This window comes from Urocampus carinirostris, chromosome 5 (genome assembly GCF_059441175.1).
Source record: "Urocampus carinirostris isolate Australia breed hairy pipefish chromosome 5, RoL_Ucar_1.0, whole genome shotgun sequence".
Classification (NCBI taxonomy): domain Eukaryota; kingdom Metazoa; phylum Chordata; class Actinopteri; order Syngnathiformes; family Syngnathidae; genus Urocampus; species Urocampus carinirostris.
In genome coordinates, this window is record NC_142353.1 from 44305485 (window position 1) to 44325817 (window position 20333).

Here is a 20333-nt window from a genome sequence, read left to right on the forward strand (position 1 = left end):
CCAACTCTTTCTCCCTCTCTTTCTCTCCAGCCTCTCTTTCTCTCTCTCTCACTTTCTACTTTCCTCTGTATCCTTCTGAGTAATTCTCCCTCCATCTTTTTTTCCTCTTTCTCTCGCATCACTCCTCTTTTTTCTCCCTCTCTCTTTCTGCCTATTTCTTTTGGTCTCTCTCTCTCTCTCTCACCCTTTAAAATGGGGCGTCTGAGCGCTTGGCCTGCTACAAGCTCTTTCTCTCTCTTTCTCTCTCTTTTTCTCTCTCTTTCTCTCTCTTTCTCTCTCTTTCATTCTCTTTCTCTCTCTCCCTCCCTTTGGAGGGGAGCGTCCGGGCGCTGCACCCGCGCCACAAGCCATTCAAAAGAGAGAAAAACCAGACGTCCCCTCACCATAATATATCCTCCTTTCCTTTTTTTTTCAACGCCCCCCTCCCTCTCTTTCTCTCTCTCTCTCTCTCTCTCCATCTCTCTCTTTCTCTCTCTCACGCTTTAAAAGGGGGCGTCGGAGCGCTGCGCCCGCCACTAGCCAGCCGAAAGAGGGAAAAGCGAGACACCCCCTTACCACAACATACCCCCCTTTGCGTTTTTCAACACCTCTCTTTTTTTTCTCTCTCTCTCTCTTTCTTTCTCTCTCTTTCACTCTTTCCCTCTCTCGCTTCAAAAGGAAGCGTCCGAGCGCTACAAACCAGCCAAAAAAGAGAAAAACCAGGCGTCCCCTCACCACAATATACCCCCCTTTGCCTTTTTGGACGGAGGAGTTTGCACCTTTTGGGTGAGGGAGGGGGGGCAACCTCCATCTCAGCGGGTGAGTCCTTCTCTCTTTCTTTCAGGTTTTTTTTTTCTTGAAAATCCGAGAACTTGTTGCTGAAAATGAGCATTTTTTTGCTAGGGGTTCAGGAAATGAAAGAAAGTAGTCCGAATGCTCAACTGGTTGTTGTAACTATTTATTATCAATATTAATCTTTATTGAAAGCCTCCTGTTGTCTTTGGTGCAAAATGACACGTTTCTGTCTTGTTAAAAAAATCCTCTGAATTTCATTTTATTTACCTTTATATGTGATGACTTTTTCCTATATCGTTCCAAGCAAAATAGTCTAGAGCACTAGATGGCAGCGTATTGGCTGATGCGAAGGAAAACCAGTGTCAAGAGCACAGTCAGCAAGATGCCAGAAAAACATGCCATTTTTTTGCTAGGGGTTCAGGAAATGAAAGAAAGTAGTCCGAATGCTCAACTGGTTGTTGTAACTATTTATTATCAATATTCATCTTTATTGAAAGCCTTCTGTTGTCTTTGGTGCAAAATGACACGTTTCTGTCTTGTTAAAAAAAAACTCTGAATTTCATTTTATTTACCTTTATATGTGATGACTTTTCCCTATATTGTTCCAAGGAAAATAGTCCTTGTGTAATATTCGAGCACTAGATGGCAGCGTATTGGCTGTTGCGAAGGAAAAACTGATGCCAGAAAAACATGGAATTTTTTTTCCTAAGGGTTCAGGAAATGAAAGAAAGCAGTCCGAATGCTCAACTAGTTGTTGTAACTGTTAATAATGTTTGGGGGGGTTCTATACAAAACTGTACTTAACATGAAAGCCTCCTGTTATCTCTGGTGCGAAATGACACGAGCTTACTTCGCTTTTTTGTTCCTTGTCAACAAACATCCTCAAGAAGACCTGAAGATGTTTTCGGTTTAAGGTACAAAATGTTGACATCAAAAACTATATTTAATCGGGTATTGTACAGGAACAGAACAAGAAAGTTCACGAGGGTTTTCACATTTCAAATACAGAAAAAATACTCAAACACAGGTTCGACTGCGTCATGATGAAACACTAAAAAGAGCTAACGGAACCGAACATGAAAGTAGACCACGCAGGATATGTCGTAAGACTCACTCGTTAAAACTCAACAAAAAAACAAAAGGAAGAGGACGCAGGGGATGTAAACGGGGACGGATCGAAGACGACATATTGTTGCCAGCTGTAACAGAACTAAACCTGAAAGGAAGACACCGCATTTCCACATGGAAAGAACAAAAACGTGTATTCCTCGAGGACATGAGATAGATAGAAGGTACAGTAACAAGCTGTAACAGAGAAAAACAATACATGAAACTATGCGAGATATGTTCAAATACCAACTAGCTCTAACTGAACAAAACACAAAAGAAAGAGGATGCAGGGGATGTACACAAGGATGGACCCAAAAAGACTTTGAGGGCGTACATTTTTTTTTTCTTGAAAATTCAAGAACTTGTTGCTGAAAATGAGCATTTTTTTCCGAGGGGTTCAGGAAATGAAAGAAAGGAGTCCGAATGCTCAACTGGTTGTTGTAACTGTTTTTAATGTTTTGGAGTGTTCTACTCAATTACTGTACTTAACATGAAAGCCTCTTGTTGTCTTTAGTGCAAAATGACACCTTTCTGTCTTGTTAAAAAAATCTTCTGAACTACATGTTATTTACCTTTATATGTCATGACTTTTCCTTTGATTGTTCCAAAATGGGAGCACTCGTTGAGAAAAATACTGAAAATCTTTAAGGGAGGGGCTCATTTATTTACAAAAGTAAAGTTAAAATACATATTAGCTTACATCCACTTCTTGTTCCTTGTTCTTAATGTGATTTTAATATTATATTTATTTGGTCAGTGTCAACTATTTAGTACCCCGCATCGTCTTTTTTGCATGAATTGTTCTGTCAGAACGAGTGTCTTATTTTCATGTTTTGTTCCGTTACAATTTTTTTGTGTCAATATATTTTTCATCCTTTTTTTGCATGTTTTGTCCAGTTTGAAATTGTGTACCATTATATCCAGAATTGCATTTCTCCCCTGTTTTGTTCATGTAACATGATTTAGTGTGCCAATATGTCTTATTGCATGTTCTGTCTAGTTTGAATTAGTGTCCAAACACAGTCCGCATTGTCTCACTTTCATGTTTTGTTCAGTTGCAGCTACTTAGTTCGCCCATATATCTCACAGTGTGTTTTTTGCATGTTTTGTCCAGTTTGATTTCGTGTCCCGTCATAGTCTGCACTGTCTCACTTTCATGTTTTGTTCAGTTGCAGCTACTTAGTTCGCCTGTATGTATCTCACAGTGTCTTTTTTTGCATGTTTTGTCCAGTTTGAATTAGTGTCCAAACATAGTCCGCATTGTCTCACTTTCATGTTTTGTTCAGGTACAGCTACTTAGTTCGCCTATACATCTCACAGTGTCTTTATTGCATGTTTTGTCCAGTTCGTGTTTCAATATATTTACGTCGTCTTTTTATGAATGTTCTGTTCTGTTAGATGTCCGATATCATCTTTCTTTTATGTTGCTGTTCATGTGTGGTAATGTCTCTTATGTCATTCATGTTTTGTTCTGTTAGAATTACTTATAATTTCAACATAACCCCCACTGCCTATCTATCTATCTATCTAGACATTTGGACATATATCTATCTCTCTAGACATCTATCTAGAAATCTATCTATCTATCTAGGCATCTATCTAGTCATCTAGACATCTACCTATTTATCTAGACATCTATCTATCCATCGATCTATCTAGACATCGAGACATCTATCTAGACATCTAGACATCTATCTAACTAGACATCTATCTATATAGACATCGAGACTACTATCTAGACATCTATCTATCTAGACATCTATCTATCTAGACATCGAGAATTCTATCTAGACATCTATCTATCTAGACATCTAGACATCTATCTATCTAGACATCTATCTAGACATCCATCTATCTATCTAGACATCTAGACATCTATCTATCTCTATCTATCTAGACATCTATCTATCTATCTAGACATCTATCTAGTCATCTAGACATCTACCTATTTATCTAGACATCTATCTATCCATCGATCTATCTAGACATCGAGACATCTATCTAGACATCTAGACATCTATCTAACTAGACATCTATCTATATAGACATCGAGACTACTATCTAGACATCTATCTATCTAGACATCTATCTATCTAGACATCGAGAATTCTATCTAGACATCTATCTATCTAGACATCTAGACATCTATCTATCTAGACATCTATCTAGACATCCATCTATCTATCTAGACATCTAGACATCTATCTATCTCTATCTATCTAGACATCTATCTATCTATCTAGACATCTATCTAGTCATCTAGACATCTACCTATTTATCTAGACATCTATCTCGACATCTAGACATCTATCTATCCAGCTATCTATCTAGACATCGAGACATCTATCTAGACATCTATCTATCTAGACATCTATCTATCTAGACATCGAGAATTCTATCTAGACATCTATCTATCTAGACATCTAGACATCTATCTATCTAGACATCTATCTAGACATCCATCTATCTATCTAGACATCTAGACATCTATCTATCTCTATCTATCTAGACATCTATCTATCTATCTAGACATCTATCTAGTCATCTAGACATCTACCTATTTATCTAGACATCTATCTCGACATCTAGACATCTATCTATCCAGCTATCTATCTAGACATCGAGACATCTATCTAGACATCTATCTATCTAGACATTGAGACTTCTATCTAACTAGACATCTATCTATCTAGACATCTATCTATCTAGACATCTAGACATCTATCTAACTAGACATCTATCTATCTAGACATCGAGACTTCTATCTAGACATCTATCTATCTAGACATCTATCTATCTAGACATCGAGAATTCTATCTAGACATCTAGACCACTATCTAACTAGACATCTATCTATCTAGACATCTATCTAGACATCTATCTAGACATCTAACTAGACATCTATCTATCTAGACATCTATCTATCTCTATCTATCTAGACATCTAGACATATATCTATCTATCTGGACATCTCTAGACATCTATCTAGTCATCTAGACATCTATCTATTTATCTAGACATCCATCTAGACATCTAGACATCTATCTAGACATTTATCTATCCATCTATCTATCTAGACATCGAGACTTCTATCTAGACATCTATCTATCTAGACATCGAGACTTCTATCTAACTAGACATCTATCTATCTAGACATCTATCTATCTAGACATCTAGACATCTATCTAACTAGACATCTATCTATCTAGACATCGAGACTTCTATCTAGACATCTAGACCACTATCTATCTAGACATCTATCTATCTAGACATCGAGAATTCTATCTAGACATCTAGACCACTATCTAACTAGACATCTATCTATCTAGACATCTATCTAGACATCTAACTAGACATCTATCTATCTCTATCTATCTAGACATCTAGACATATATCTATCTATCTGGACATCTCTAGACATCTATCTATCTATCTAGACATCTATCTAGTCATCTAGACATCTATCTATTTATCTAGACATCTATCTAGACATTTATCTATCCATCTATCTATCTAGACATCGAGACTTCTATCTAGACATCTATCTATCTAGACATCGAGACTTCTATCTAACTAGACATCTATCTATCTAGACATCTATCTATCTAGACATCGAGACTTCTATCTAGACATCTATCTATCTAGACATCGAGACATTTAGACATCTATCTAACTAGACATCTATCTATCTAGACATCGAGACTTCTATCTAGACATCTATCTATCCAGACATCTAGACATCTAGACATCTATCTATCTAGACATCTATCTAGACATCTAGACATCTAACTAGACATCTATCTATCTAGACATCTATCTATCCATCTCACTTAGCCGACAGGCATCAAAGAGTCTGTGAAAAAGCTGATATACATATTTTGTGTGTGTCTATGAGCTAAGTTGTCATGGAACAGAACAAGGACTCGGATCCAATAGCGTCAGTTAAAGGATTTATTGTGACAAGATTCGGTGGAGCAGGCTTGGGACGTCGAGCCTTGGCAGTGGAAAGCCTCTTGGGACGATATGGCAACTCCGTGGTGAAAACGCGTGGCGAAACGTGGCAGGTAAGTCGGTGGCCGGGACGGAAGAGTAGATCGAAAACTTTTAACAGACAAGGGTCAGGCAACGAGAATCAGACTTGGAATATACATGGGCTTGTGGTACCTTGAATGTTGGAGGTTCACTCAGGAAATGAGGAAGACACTCGAACGTCCATCTCTGGACGCTGACAGCTTATGTAGTAGACTTCCACCAATCAAGAGATCGCGTTCCAGCACACCAGCTGATTACCTCAGGTGACTCCGGTTAGGTAATCACGACAGAACCCCCCCCTCAAGGGACGGCTCCAGAAGTCCCCCAGGGAAAAATAAAAATAAATCCAAACACGTCACATGGCAACACCGGTAATCCAAGGGAAAAAAAAAATTCACAGGCCAGTTACAAATAATTCCCCAAAACCCAAAATACATCACCAATAATCCAAAAATGGAGGGCCCAGAGGTCGTCCGATGAACCCTCAGAATTCTTCCGAGTGGATAGAGGCCCCTTCGTCCGCATCTGAAGGGGTGGTAGCGGGTGGGTCTGCCGGTGGAAGAGCAGCAGCGTCGGACCTACGATGACGACCACGGCGTGGTGCTGGTTGGTCAGGATGCAGTTGATGGAATTCTGCCACAAGAGATCGGTCCAGGATCTGCCTGCTGGGAATCCATGATCTCTCCTCCGGACCATATCCCTCCCAATCGACCAAGTACTGGAAGCCCCGACCCCTGCGTCGGGAGCGGAGCAGGCGGCGCACTGTATAGATAGGCTCCCCGTCCAAGGAGCGTGGAGCTGGGGGAGGAGGTGGAATGGGTGCCAACGGACTCTGGCTGACGGGCTTGATTCGGGAAACATGAAACGTGGGGTGCACTCTCATAGATCTTGGTAGACGGAGACGGACTGCTGAGGAGTTGATAATTTTTACTATAGGAAACGGGCCAAGATACCGAGGAGCCAGTTTCCTCGACTCAACCTTCAGTGGAAGATCAGCTGATGCGAGCCACACCTTCTGGCCCACCTGGTACTTCGGAGCAGGACTCCTCCGTCGATTAGCCCCAACGGCATGAGTCATGCTTGCCCGAAGGAGTGTGGCCCGAGCACGAGCCCAAGTTCGCCGACAGCGACGTGCATTCGCCGTAGCTGATGGGCAGTTTACTTCCTCTTCTTGACTAGGGAACATAGGGGGTTGGTACCCATACACACACTGGAAGGGGGACATTCCAGTGGATGAGCTAACCAAGGAATTGTGAGCATATTCCACCCATGCCAATTGCCGAGCCCAGGACAACGGTTCACTAGAGACCATGCAGCGAAGTGCCGTTTCCAAATCTTGGTTCACTCGTTCAGACTGACCATTGGATTGAGGGTGGAACCCTGATGAGAGGCTGACAGAGGCACCCAACAGACGACAGAACTCCTTCCAAAACGCGGATGAGAACTGGGGACCACGGTCAGAAACAATGTCCAGAGGGATGCCATGGAGGCGGAACACATGCTGCTGGACTATCAATGCAGTTTCCTTGGCGGAGGGGAGCTTCGGTAGTGCCACGAAATGGACCATCTTACTGAACCGGTCCACGATAGTTAGTACAGTCGTCATCCCCTCGGATACTGGCAACCCCGTCACAAAGTCCAAGGAGATGTGGGACCATGGGCGGCGGGGAACCGGAAGTGGATGTAACAGACCGGCCGGACGTTGGTGGGATGTTTTGTTCTGGGCGCACACTTGACAGGCGGAGACGTATTCCCTAACGTCCTTGGCCATGGTAGGCCACCAGAAGCGTCGGGACAAGAAACTGTGAGTCCGAGCTGACCCCGGATGGCAAGAAAAGTGAGAATTGTGCCCCCATTGGAGAACCTCGGACCGTAAGGGTTCGGAGACGAATAGTCGACCCTCGGGACAAGAGCTGGGACCCGCCTGATCGGGTATCGCCTCTCTGACTCGGGACTCGATATCCCAGGAGACTGCTGCCACCATACAGGAAGCTGGAAGGACCGTTGCGGGACCCTGAGGTGTGTCATTGGAACTCTGGAATTGTCGGGACAGCGCGTCGGGTTTCACATTCCGAGATCCGGGTCTGTAGGACAGAGTGAAGTTAAAGCGGGTGAAAAACAGGGCCCAACGAGACTGGCGAGGATTGAGCCGCTTGGCCGATCTAATATATTCTAAGTTCTTGTGGTCAGTCCAAACTATGAACGGCACCGTTACCCCCTCCAACCAATGCCGCCATTCCTCCAGGGCTAGCTTGACGGCCAACAACTCACGATCCCCCACGTCGTAGTTGCGTTCGGCCGGGGACAACCGCCGGGAAAAGAAGGCGCACGGGTGCATTTTCTGGTCCTTGTCCGACCGCTGGGACAGGACAGCACCCACTCCCACATCTGAGGCGTCCACCTCCACTACCAGTTGGCGTGCAGGGTCCGGTACCTGGAGTATGGGGGCCGTAGAGAAATGGGTTTTTAGACGGTTGAAAGCTGCATTAGCCTCGGAAGACCACCGAAATGGCTCTCTAGGACTGGTAAGAAGCGTGAGGGGAGCTGCCACCGAACTGTAGTTCCTGATGAACCTCCGGTAGAAATTGGCAAAACCAAGGAATTGTTGGAGTTTTTTCCGAGACTCAGGGACAGGCCAAGAGGTGACTGCTGATACCTTGGCAGGATCCATCTGAAGGGTCCCCTCCGCCACGATGTAGCCCAGGAACGAGACTGTCTTGGCGTGAAACTCGCACTTCTCTGCCTTAACAAATAAAGAGTTCTCTAGGAGACGACGGAGAACCAGCTGGACATGTTTTCGGTGTTCATCGAGGGACTTTGAGAAAATCAAGATATCGTCCAGATACACAAAAACAAAACGATTAAGCACATCTCGTAAAATGTCATTTACCAAAGATTGGAAAACAGCTGGAGCATTGGTTAATCCGAACGGCATTACCAGATACTCGTAGTGACCGTTGGGTGTGTTGAATGCCGTCTTCCACTCATCACCCTCCCGGATTCGGACTAAGTGGTAGGCGTTGCGCAGATCAAGTTTAGTGAAGACCGTGGCCCCCTGTAGAAGCTCAAATGCAGAGGCAAGCAGAGGCAAGGGATAGCGATTTTTAACCGTGATTTCATTAAGGCCCCGATAATCTATACAGGGCCGGAGTGACCCGTCCTTTTTTCCCACAAAGAAGAACCCCGCCCCAGCAGGAGAAGAGGAGGGTCGAATGATACCAGCCGCCAAGGCATCGGAAATGTACTCCTCCATGGCCTTCCTCTCGGGAATGGACAAGGAGTAGAGGCGGCCCCGAGGAGGAGCAGACCCCGGCAGGAGATCAATTGCGCAGTCATAAGGTCTATGAGGGGGCAAGGAAGAGGCCTTAGCTTTACTGAAGACCTCCCGTAGGTGGTGGTAACAGGCTGGGACCTTGGACAGATTAGGTGGAGCCCTCGTGGAAACAGGATGATTTGGGTAAGGAGCGGCTTGCAGACAGGTTTGGTGACAGTCCATGCCCCATTCAAGTATCGACCCAGTGCGCCAGTCGAAATGGGGGTTGTGTTGCACCAACCAAGGATGACCCAGGACAAGGGGTTGGTTAGGGGAGTGAAGTAAGTGAAATCGTATCTTCTCTCTGTGATTTCCAGACAACTGTAGTTCAATGGGTTCCGTTATTTGAGATACGGTGCCTAATAGGTGGCCATCCAAAGCCCGAGCTGATACCGGGTTAGGAAGGGTTTCAACAGGTATCCCCATCTTGTGTGCGAGTGACAAATCCAGGATATTTGTTTCGGCGCCAGAATCGATGAGGGCATGGAAGGGTTGAGATGTACCGGAAATAATGAGATTTGCCCGGAGAACAGGTCTATCAGTCTTGGGGGACGATAATAAAGCTGAGCTCAATCGGATGTCCCCTATATCCGACGAGCGTTGGCTTTTAACGGGCAATTGACCACCCTATGTCCCTGGCCGCCGCAGTAATAACATAGCCGTTCGGTACGCCTTCGCTGGCGTTCTTCGACGGAGAGAAAGGTGCGGTCCACCTCCATCATCTCATGAGGTGCGGTAGAATTGGTTGGGGGGTTCGGTATCTTACTAATGTCTTGACTTTGCCGGGTGATGGGTTGTCTGGGATCTTCTCTCTCTCTGCGTCTTGCCTGAACCCTACGGTCGATCCGGGCGGTCAGTTCGATAGCATTGTCAAGAGTTACCGGAGGAGCGTGGGAAACCAATTCGTCTTTGATATAACCGGACAAGCTATGGAGGTAGGCGTCGACCAGCGCCTCTTCGTTCCAGTGACTCTGGGCTGCTAGTGTGCGAAAGTCAATGGCATAGTCGGCAATGGAGCGTCTCCCCTGGCGAATGTTCAAGATTGAACGAGCAGCATCGACTGATGAGGCTCCAGAATCAAAAACTTTAATCATTTCCTGGCTTAGCAAATTAAAAGAGGTGCATGCTGTCGCCCCTCGTTCGTATTCTGCCGTTCCCCAAAGGCGGGCTCTGCCAGTCAGATGATTTATCACAAAAGCCACCTTCGCCTTTTCGTTCACAAAGGCTCGCGGTTGTAGATCAAAAATTAGTCGGCAATTTATAAGAAAGGGGCGGATCTGGGCGGGCTCTCCACTGAATCTCTCTGGCGAACCTACTCGTGGTTCAACACTGCCGACCTGATCAGAAAGGGGCGGAACTGGATCTTGTGCTCGTGTTGCCGGGGAAGCTTCGCACTGTTCAAAAAAATCTTGGTGACGTTGTACTTGCCGAACTAGTGTGGATACGTCGTGGACGATCTGTTGTATTGCGCCTTCGGTGTGTTGTAGGCGCTGTAGCGCGGATTCCTGTTCGGCATTTCCGCATCTCTCAGAGGTGGGACGAACTGTCGCTGGATCCATGCTTTGGTTCGAGTGTTCTGTCATGGAACAGAACAAGGACTCGGATCCAATAGCGTCAGTTAAAGGATTTATTGTGACAAGATTCGGTGGAGCAGGCTTGGGACGTCGAGCCTTGGCAGTGGAAAGCCTCTTGGGACGATATGGCAACTCCGTGGTGAAAACGCGTGGCGAAACGTGGCAGGTAAGTCGGTGGCCGGGACGGAAGAGTAGATCGAAAACTTTTAACAGACAAGGGTCAGGCAACGAGAATCAGACTTGGAATATACATGGGCTTGTGGTACCTTGAATGTTGGAGGTTCACTCAGGAAATGAGGAAGACACTCGAACGTCCATCTCTGGACGCTGACAGCTTATGTAGTAGACTTCCACCAATCAAGAGATCGCGTTCCAGCACACCAGCTGATTACCTCAGGTGACTCCGGTTAGGTAATCACGACACTAAGTAATGTTTGGAAACGAGTTTGGTGTCGATGATGCTAACATATTATCACGTCATTCGTTGTGACAAAACCTTTTGGGCCTCTTTTTGACAAAGATAAAAACATCAAAGAGATTAAAAAAATCAGTCTATGGAATGCCAATCACCTGTGAAAAGTTGATATTTATTGTTTGGTGGGTCTTTGAGTTTGGTATTGTTTTGCAAGCACAAGAATCATCCATCTTGACAACATATTTTTGTTAGCCTAGTGTTTTTTATGAAGAGCATCAAAGAGACTGCAAATCTGTCTAGGAAACACCTGCAAAAAAGCTCATTGTTTTTTCTTTATGTGTCTTTGAGCTCGGTATTGTTGGCAAACAAGCTTTGTGAACAGTGATGCTCACGTCACTTGACGTTATCCATCGTGATGGACCATTTTTAGCTTTGATTTTTGACGAGTATCAAAGAGATGCTGGGGAACGCGTCATCAAGGAAAATGCTCAGATCGTTTCAGGTCTTTGAGCTTAGTGTTATATTCCAATGAGCGTAATGTCAACAATGATGACAATATCACATGATGTCCATTGTGAGGGAACATTTTTGGCATCACTTTTTTGCATCAAAGAGAAGTTAGGGAAAGTATAAACCGTCAAAGCACTCATTGATTTTTTGGGTGTGTGTTTGACATTGTTATGGTTTGCAAGCGAGTGCTAGGTCAACGACAATAATCATCCATGAAAATGGTCATTTATTTTCTGTGTCTTTGAGTTTGGTACCATTAGTAACCAAGCAGGATTCATCGATGATACTAATTTCCACATAACATCATCCATTAGAGAACAGAAAAAAATTATAGCTTCACATTTTTGGGGTGATGAGCATCAAAGAGATGATGGCGCTGTCCAGTGACTGTCTGTCACCTGTCAAAAAGTTGACCTTGTTGTTTTTGTGTGTCTTTGAACTTGGTATCGTTGGCAAACGGGCACAGCGTCAACGATGACCATACGTCACATGACCTCGTTCATCAGTTTTGTTAGCCCAGATTTTCTAATGCAAGGCATCAAAGATGCAAATCTGTCTGGAGGACATCAGTCACCCGTAAAAATGCTAATTGATTTTTTTGTGTGTGTCTTTGAGCTTGGTATTGTTTGCAAACAAGCACAATGTGAACAACAGCGCTCACGTCACTTGACATTGTCCATCGTGATCGAACATTTTTACCTTCCTTGTTTGACGAGCATCAAAGAGACGCTAGGGAATGTGTCTTACATGACAACGCTCTGATTTTTTGTGTCTTTGAGCTCAGTATCATATTCCAATGAGCGTTATGTCAACAATGATGCTAACGTCACATGACGTCCATAGTGAGAGAACATTTTTGCACTCACTATTTTTGGGACATGCATCAAAGAGACATTAGGGGAAGTTTAAACCGTCGCAGTGATTTCTCTGTGTGTCTTTGACATTGGTATGGTTTGCAAACGAGCGCTACGAGAAGGATGATGATAATCTGACAGAACATTTCATTAGCCTAGCTAATTTTTTTAACATGCCAAAGACACTGGGAAAAGTGTTTTCCATGAAAAAAGTAATTGATTTTCTGTGTCTTTGATTTTGTTATCGTCCAACGCTGATACAAACGGCACATCATTTACAGTCACACTTTTTTTACATGCAGCAAAGAGACTTTAGTGGAAGCAAAGTGCTCACTGACTTTTTTTGATGTGTCTTTGAACTCGGTAACGTTAGCAAACGAGTACGACGTCAACGATGACCATAACGTCACTTGACGTCATCAGTCATGACAAAACGTTTTTGACAAGCATCAAAGAGACAGCGAATCATTCAAGGAATGTCAGTCAATTGTGATAAGGGTCTTTGATGTGTGTGTCTCTGACCTAGGAGTTGTTTGCAATTGAATACAGCGTCAACAATGAGGCTAACGTGACGTGATGTCATCCATTTTTTGGGCAATGTGCATCCAAGAGACGCTAGGGAACGTGTCATGCATGAAAATGCTCATTGATTTTCTGGGTCTTTGAGCTCAGTGTCATTTTCCAACAAGCGTAACATCAACGATGATGTTGATGCTAAATGACGGACATCGTTGCGGAGGATTTTTGGCCTCGTTTATTTGACGAACATCAAAGAGTTGACGAATCCGTCCAGGGTACATGAGTCAGCTGTCTTTGAGTTTGGTATCATAGCAAATGAGCAGTGTCAAATAACATTACCTGACATCGTATATCATGACGTAACTTTTTTGATTTTTTTTGTTTCGGTTTTTTTGACGAGTATCAAAGAGACAGCGAATGAGTCCGGGGAGCGTCAGTCAGCTGTCACGCTGGCATCCGATTGGACGTCCCGTGAAGACGGACGTCTCTACAAATGCTGTCCTCAACTTGACCTCAAATCTATTTAAAACGTTCTTCATATTCCCCCCCAAAAAAACTCCATTGTCTCTCTTTCATGTTTTGTGCGGTTATTTAATTTGATTTTTATGTATTTTCTTGTTGTTTTCTTCATGGGTGGGAATGACCGGTATTTCATGTTTTGTTATGTTACAACTAGTTGGCATGTCGAGTAACCCGTATTGCCTAGTTTTCATGTTTTGTTCAGTTACAGCCAATGTGTCCTCCGTCATCTTTCTTGCATGATTAGTTTGTTGAGAGTGTGCAACTTCTCTTTCGTGTTTTGTTAAGTTACAACAAGATGATGTATGAATATGTCTTGCATCGTCTTTTTTGCATGTTTTGTTCAGTTAGACTTAGTGTCCCTAGATATTCTTCATCGTCTCCCTTTCATGTTTTGTGCGGTTGGTTTCTTGGGTTTTTAAGTCTTGTCTTCTTGTTTTCCCCATGGGTGGGAATTACCGGTATTTCATGTTTTGTTTTGTCACAACTATTTGGCATTTCGACATAACCCACATTGCCTTGTTTTCATGTTATGTTCAGTTACAGCGAAATAATGTGCCAATGTGTCCTCCGTCATCTTTTTTGTATGATTTTTTTCGTTGAGACTGTGTTTGAGCATATATTGCAACCTCTCTTTCGTGTTTTGTTAAGTTACAACCAGTATGAATATATCTTTTTTGCATGTTTTGTTCAGTTAGACTTAGTGTCCCTAGATATTCTTCATTGTCTCTCATGTTTTGTGCGGTTAGTTCGTTTGATTTTTAGGTCTTGTAATATTGTTTTCCCCATGGGTGGGATTGACCGGTATTTCATGTTTTGTTTTGTCACAACTAGTTGGCTTTCTGACGTAACGCGCATTGCCTGGTTTTCATGTTTTGTTCAGTTACAGCTAAATAATGTGCCAATGTGGCCTCCGCCATCTTTTTTTGCATGATTTTTTTCGTTGAGACTGTGTTTGAGCATATGCTGCAACCTCTCTTTCGTGTTTTGTTCAGTTACAATTAGTTGATGTATGAATATATCTTGCATCGTCTTTTTTTGCATGTTTTGTTCAGTTGGACTTAGTGTCCCTAGATATTCTTCATTGTCTCTCATTCATGTTTGTGCGGTTAGTGCGTTAGATTTTTAAGTCTTGTCTTCTTGATTTCCCCATGGGTGGGAATGACCGGTATTTCATGTTTTGTTTTGTCACAACTAGTTGGCTTTCTGACGTAACGCGCATTGCCTGGTTTTCATTTTTTGTTCAGTTACAGCTAAATAATGTGCCAATGTGGCCTCCGCCATCTTTTTTTGCATGATTTGTTCGTTGAGACTGCAACGTCTCTTTCGTGTTTTGTTCAGTTACAACTAGTGTCCCTAGATATCCTGCATAGTCCTTCTTCCATGTTTTGTTCACATACACATAAAAGAATAAAATAAATAAATAAAATACATCCCATGTCATCTTTTCTGCATGATTTGTTTTGTATGAACTAGTGTCCTAACCTATCCTATATGTCCCTTTTCATGTTTTGTTCAGTTACAATAGTAATAATAGTGTGCAAATATATCATTTGTCATCTTTTTGCATGATTTGTCAAGTTCATATTAGTGTCCAGCATTGTCTTCCTTTTATGTTTTGTTCAGTTACAGCTATTCAGTGTGCTCACTGTGTCTTTTTTGCATGTTTGGTCCATTTAGAATTATTCTCCCAACATATATTGGTTTGGCTATAAACGTTTTTTAGAATAGTATTATCATTCATAATAATTTAGTTAACATTGTTCATAATGTGATTAGATGTGGCACTCCAGACTGAGCTAAGGGGCACCCCATGATTTTTTGAGCTGTGTTGATAATACTTTGTCAAGATTGGTTAGGCTTTGAATATTTTTTTAGAATAGAATAGTCTTTGTTGACATTGATAACAATGTCATTGTTTACAACGAGCTTAGACTTGACATTTGAGCTGGCAACGTCCTCCAGACTTGGCAGAGAGAAACCTGTGATTTTTTGGGCTGTGTTGATGACTCCCTGTCAGGGTATGTATGTAAGATATAATGTTTTTTTTTTAGAATAGAATAGTTTTTATTGTAGGCGGCACGGTTAGCGCGTGTATGGCACAGTTCTGAGGTCATGGGTTCAAACCCGGCTGCCAGCCTTCCTGTGTGGAGTTTGCATGTTCTCCCCGTGCTTGTGTGGGTTTCCTCTGGGCACATTCCAACATGCATGTCAGGTGATTCGGCTGGTCCAAATTGTCCCTAGGTGTGAAAGAGCAAGGAGGTGTCCTGCGATTGGCTGGCAATCAGTTAAGGGTGTCCCCTGCCCACTGCCCGAAAATAGCTGGGATGGGCTCCAGCACCCCCGCGACCCTACTGAGGATAAGCGGTGCAGATGATGGATGGAATGGATGGATAGTGTTTATCGTCATTGATTACAACATAATATACATTGTTTACAACGAGATTGAAATCGGCATCTGAGCTGTCAACGTCCCCCAAACTGGGCTGAGAGCAGCCCATGATTTTTTGAGCTGTGTTGATAACACATTGCCAAGATAGAATAGCCTTTGTTGACATTGATAACAATGTCATTGTTTACAACGAGCTTAGACTTGACATTTGAGCTGGCAACGTCCTTCTGACGTGGCATAGGGGAACCTGTGATTTTTTGGGCTGTGTTGATGACTCCCTGTCAAGATTTGTTTGGCTTTGATTATTTTTTTAGAAAAAAAAATGCTTATTGTCATTGATTATAACAAAGTGTACATTGTTTACAACGAGATTGGACTCGGCATCTGAGCCGTCAACGTTCCCCAAACTGGGCACAGAGTAGCCCTTGATCTTTTGAGCTGTGTTGATGACTCCCTGTCAAGATATGTTTGGCTTTAAATGATTTTTTTTTTAGAATAGTGTTTATTGTCATTGATTACAACATAGTATACATTGTTTACAACGAGATTGGACTCGGCATCTGAGCCGTCAACGTCCCCCAAACTGGGCAGAGAGTAGCCCTTGATGTTTGGGCTGTCTTGATGACCCTCTGCAACAGGGCACACTTAAGAGTTCGTCGTTCCCGCTTCGGTCGTTTGTTCGGTGACGTGACCGAGACCCTTTCCTTTTTCGTTGTTTGCAGATATTCCCCGGGGCCCCAGCCCCGCCCCCGTTTCCGAGCCCCGCCCACCATGCACGAACCGGAGGCTAGCGTGTGCCAGCTGCAGCCCAACATCATTTCGGTGCGCCTGTTCAAGCGCCGAGTGGGCGGTCTCGGCTTCCTGGTCAAGCAACGCTCCTGCAAGCCCCCGGTCCTGGTCTCGGACCTGATCCGGGGGGGAGCGGCCGAGGAATGCGGCCTGGTCCAGGTGGGGGACATGGTCCTGGCCGTCAACAACAAACCCCTGGTGGAGCTGAGCTACGAGCGGGCCCTGGAGACCCTGAAGAACGTGGCCCCCGAGAGCCACGCCGTCCTCATCCTCAGGGGTCCCGAGGGCTTCACCACCCACCTGGAGACCACCCTGACGGGGGACGGGCGGCCCCGGACCGTCCGGGTCACCCGGCCCGCCTTCGCCCCCTCCCGCTCTTACGAAAACTGCTCGCCGCAATTGAGGGCCATCGAGAATTTGTCCTCGCCCTCCGCCGCCCTGGTGGGGACCCCGGGGGTCGGCGGGGGCCCCTTCTGCAACGGCACGGGGGAGGACGAGCAGCTCCTCAAGGAAATCGAACCCGTCCTGCGACTCATACGACACTCCAAGAAGGAACTGCACGCCGACGGGAGCAGGAACGTCCCTCGCAGGGACGCCGCCGTCCAGGTCACCGCCACCGGGTGAGTCTTATTTGTTCCTCGCCCCAAAATGAACACTTTTTTCGACTTTGTTTTGTACAAAATGAGCCCGTCTTGGAGGCGGATTGGGACCCAAAACTGCTCATTTGGTTTTTTTGTACAAAGTTATTTTTTAACACGACAGATTTTATTTGTTCCTCGCCCAAATATTAACACTCCTTTCGACTTTGTCCTGTACCAAATTAGCCCATACTGGAGACTGATTTGGACCCAAAACTGCTCATTTGGTTTTACTGTATAATGTTAAATTATTTTTTAACATGACAGATTTTATTCGTTCCTCGCCCCAGAATTAACACTTCTTTGGACTTTGTTTTGTACAAAATGAGCCCGTCTTGGAGGTTGATTGGGACCCAAAACTGCTCATTTGGTTTTAGTGTACAAAGTGAAGTTATTTTTTAACATGACAGATTTTATTCGTTCCTCGCCCCAAAATAAACACTTCTTTGGATTTAATTTTGTTCAAAATGAGCCCATCCTGGAGGCTGATTGGGACCTAAAACTGCTCATTTGGTTTTAGTGTACAAAGTTAAGTTACTTTTTAACACGACAGATTTTATTTGTTCCTCGCCCTAAAATTAAAACTTCTTTCGACTTTGTTTTGTACAAAATGAGCCCATCTTGGGGGCTGATTGGGACCCAAAACTGCTCATTTGGTTTTAGTGTACAAAGTGAAGTTATTTTTTAACATGACAGATTTTATTCGTTCCTCGCCTGAAATGACACTAACGTCAAACTTTGGAGTTTTATTTTGCACAAATTGAGCTCATCTTGGAGGTTCATTTTGAGCAAAATGCTCCATTTTAAAAGTTCAAACAAATGTATAAAAGGTTTTCACCTTATTTTAAATAAAATTGTCAGGAACCAGAACAGGATTAGGACCCAAACGCGTGACGTTCTCACACAAGCTTTTTATTTTACGGGAAATGGGGAGTCATGGACGTTAGGCAGAGGTCTGGCGTGGAAAGACAGGAAGCCAGAGACCGACAAGACCGATTCCAATTGCCCCAGCAGATATCGGAAAGATGGGGTCGATACCGGACAGGACGGGACCGACAGAATAGATAATGAATCAGGATATCGAAAATAAACAGGACGAACTAGACGGGAACAAAAACTGGAGAAAATGATAAACAGGACAAAAATAGACGGGAACGAAACTGGAAACCGATATCAAACAGGACAAAAATAGACGGGAACAATACTGGACAGGAAGCGCAGGTGGGAAACTGGAGTCAAAACCCACGTCTTGCGGGGCAGAGGTTCGTTGACGGACTGACAAAGGGAGAGTGAGAGCACTGAGCTTGAATAGACGAGGCGGGACCAATTCGGCCCCATGGCAACTGTGACAAAAATGGCCATTTTTGTTTGTTCCTCGCCCCAAAAACTACAATTTTCTTTTGTACAAAATATTTGAGGCTGATTTTAATGATACTAATAATAATAATAATACATTCTATTTCAAAGAGTCTTTAAGGTTGTTCACGGAGTACCAAAAATAACAATATAGCAAAAATAAAAAAAAGAATAAAACAATAGCCAATAAAACACATAGAGTAAAGGGGTAGTGTGTGAGGCAGATGGTCCAGAAAAGGCAAGTCTGAAGAGGTGAGTTTTGAGTCCATATTTGAAGGTGGACAGGTTTGCAGAATTTCGGAGGTCAGGCGTAAATGAGTTCCAGAGCTGGGGGGCAGAGCGGCTGAAAGCTCTGCTCCACATAGAGCTGAGACGGGCAGCGGTCACAGTGAGATGGAGGGAGGAGGAAGTTCTTAGGGTTTGGGATGGCGTGGTCAACGGAAAGAGAGAAAGAGTCCACTTTAGAGTTTAGAGCAGTGGTGACATTTATTTTATGAGTCTGTTTATGTTTAAAGGGGGTATATTAGGGGTTCAGTGTCTTACCCAAGGACACTTCGACATGTAACACGGACGAGCCGGGATTCGAACTGGGATCCCTTGATCCCAAGACGAGCGCTCTACCTCCTGAGCTACTGCCGCCCCAAAAGCAATATAAATTGATTACAACAAGGAATAATGCAGACATGCTTTTAGGCGGATTTTGTTTATTTGTCATTATTGTGTGTTTTGGAGTAAAAATAGCACTTTTGGGGGTAGTTATATGGGTTTTATAGTATTTGGGTAGCTTGTTTTAGACTGATGTTTCTGTGATGAGTAGATTTTGAAACGGTATCATCTTATCTTGACTGGCAAGAGTTGCAGCTTTCCATTGATTGGCTGGTGACATTGTGTACAGAAGATTTTAACCGCAATTACTGTATTTTCCGCACTATAGGGCGCACCGGGTTATAGGGCGCACTCCCAAAAAAGAGTTTTTGGTCCTATATTTTCCATATATAAGGCGCACCGGATTATAAGGCGCTACAATGGGAACGTGGACAAAACAGTCAGATGATTCAGTCCAACTGATTACCCCCTTAACATTCCCAAAGCTTGCAAAGAATCAAATACGTGTCGTAGGCACGTGCGGATGCGGTGTCCGTACGATGTCACTCAAACGCATCCTTCCAAATATCATTCGGAAGGTTAAAGTCTTGGGATTCAAGAAATGCCAACCATTCCTTAGTTTCTATTTTATTTTTCGCTCGCAACTTTACTGTGCATATGACAATAAACACTTTGAATTGAATTGAGTTTCAAAATAGACTCATCACAGAAACATCAAGATCGTTCTAAAACAAGATACCGGGAAAATATAAATCCGCGTAGCTCACCTAAGTTCTCTTGCAGCCTTCACGTAACCATGGTCTTCTTACAACCGTGAGTGTAGTAAATCCAGGAGAGTCAAATATTTACAAATACAGACTAATGAAACATGTTTTCTCTATGCCGTAGTGCAACCCAACCTGTGATTCACATTCATCTTTTTCGGCCAATCG

General features: G+C 43.6%; 1 protein-coding gene across 2 annotated transcripts in view; it reads left to right on the plus strand.

Annotated features, from left to right (window-relative positions):
• Window positions 1-610: 610 nt before the first annotated feature.
• The window catches only part of nos1 (nitric oxide synthase 1 (neuronal)), a 70657-nt gene continuing 50934 nt past the window's right edge, over window positions 611-20333 (plus strand). For both annotated transcript variants that reach the window (XM_088336948.1, XM_088336949.1), the window contains exons 1-2: window positions 611-798; window positions 16735-17421. In XM_088336948.1, coding sequence (XP_088193074.1) covers window positions 16784-17421 — 638 coding nt within the window. In that variant the 5' untranslated portion in view covers window positions 611-798; window positions 16735-16783. The remainder of the gene's footprint in view (window positions 799-16734; window positions 17422-20333) is intronic.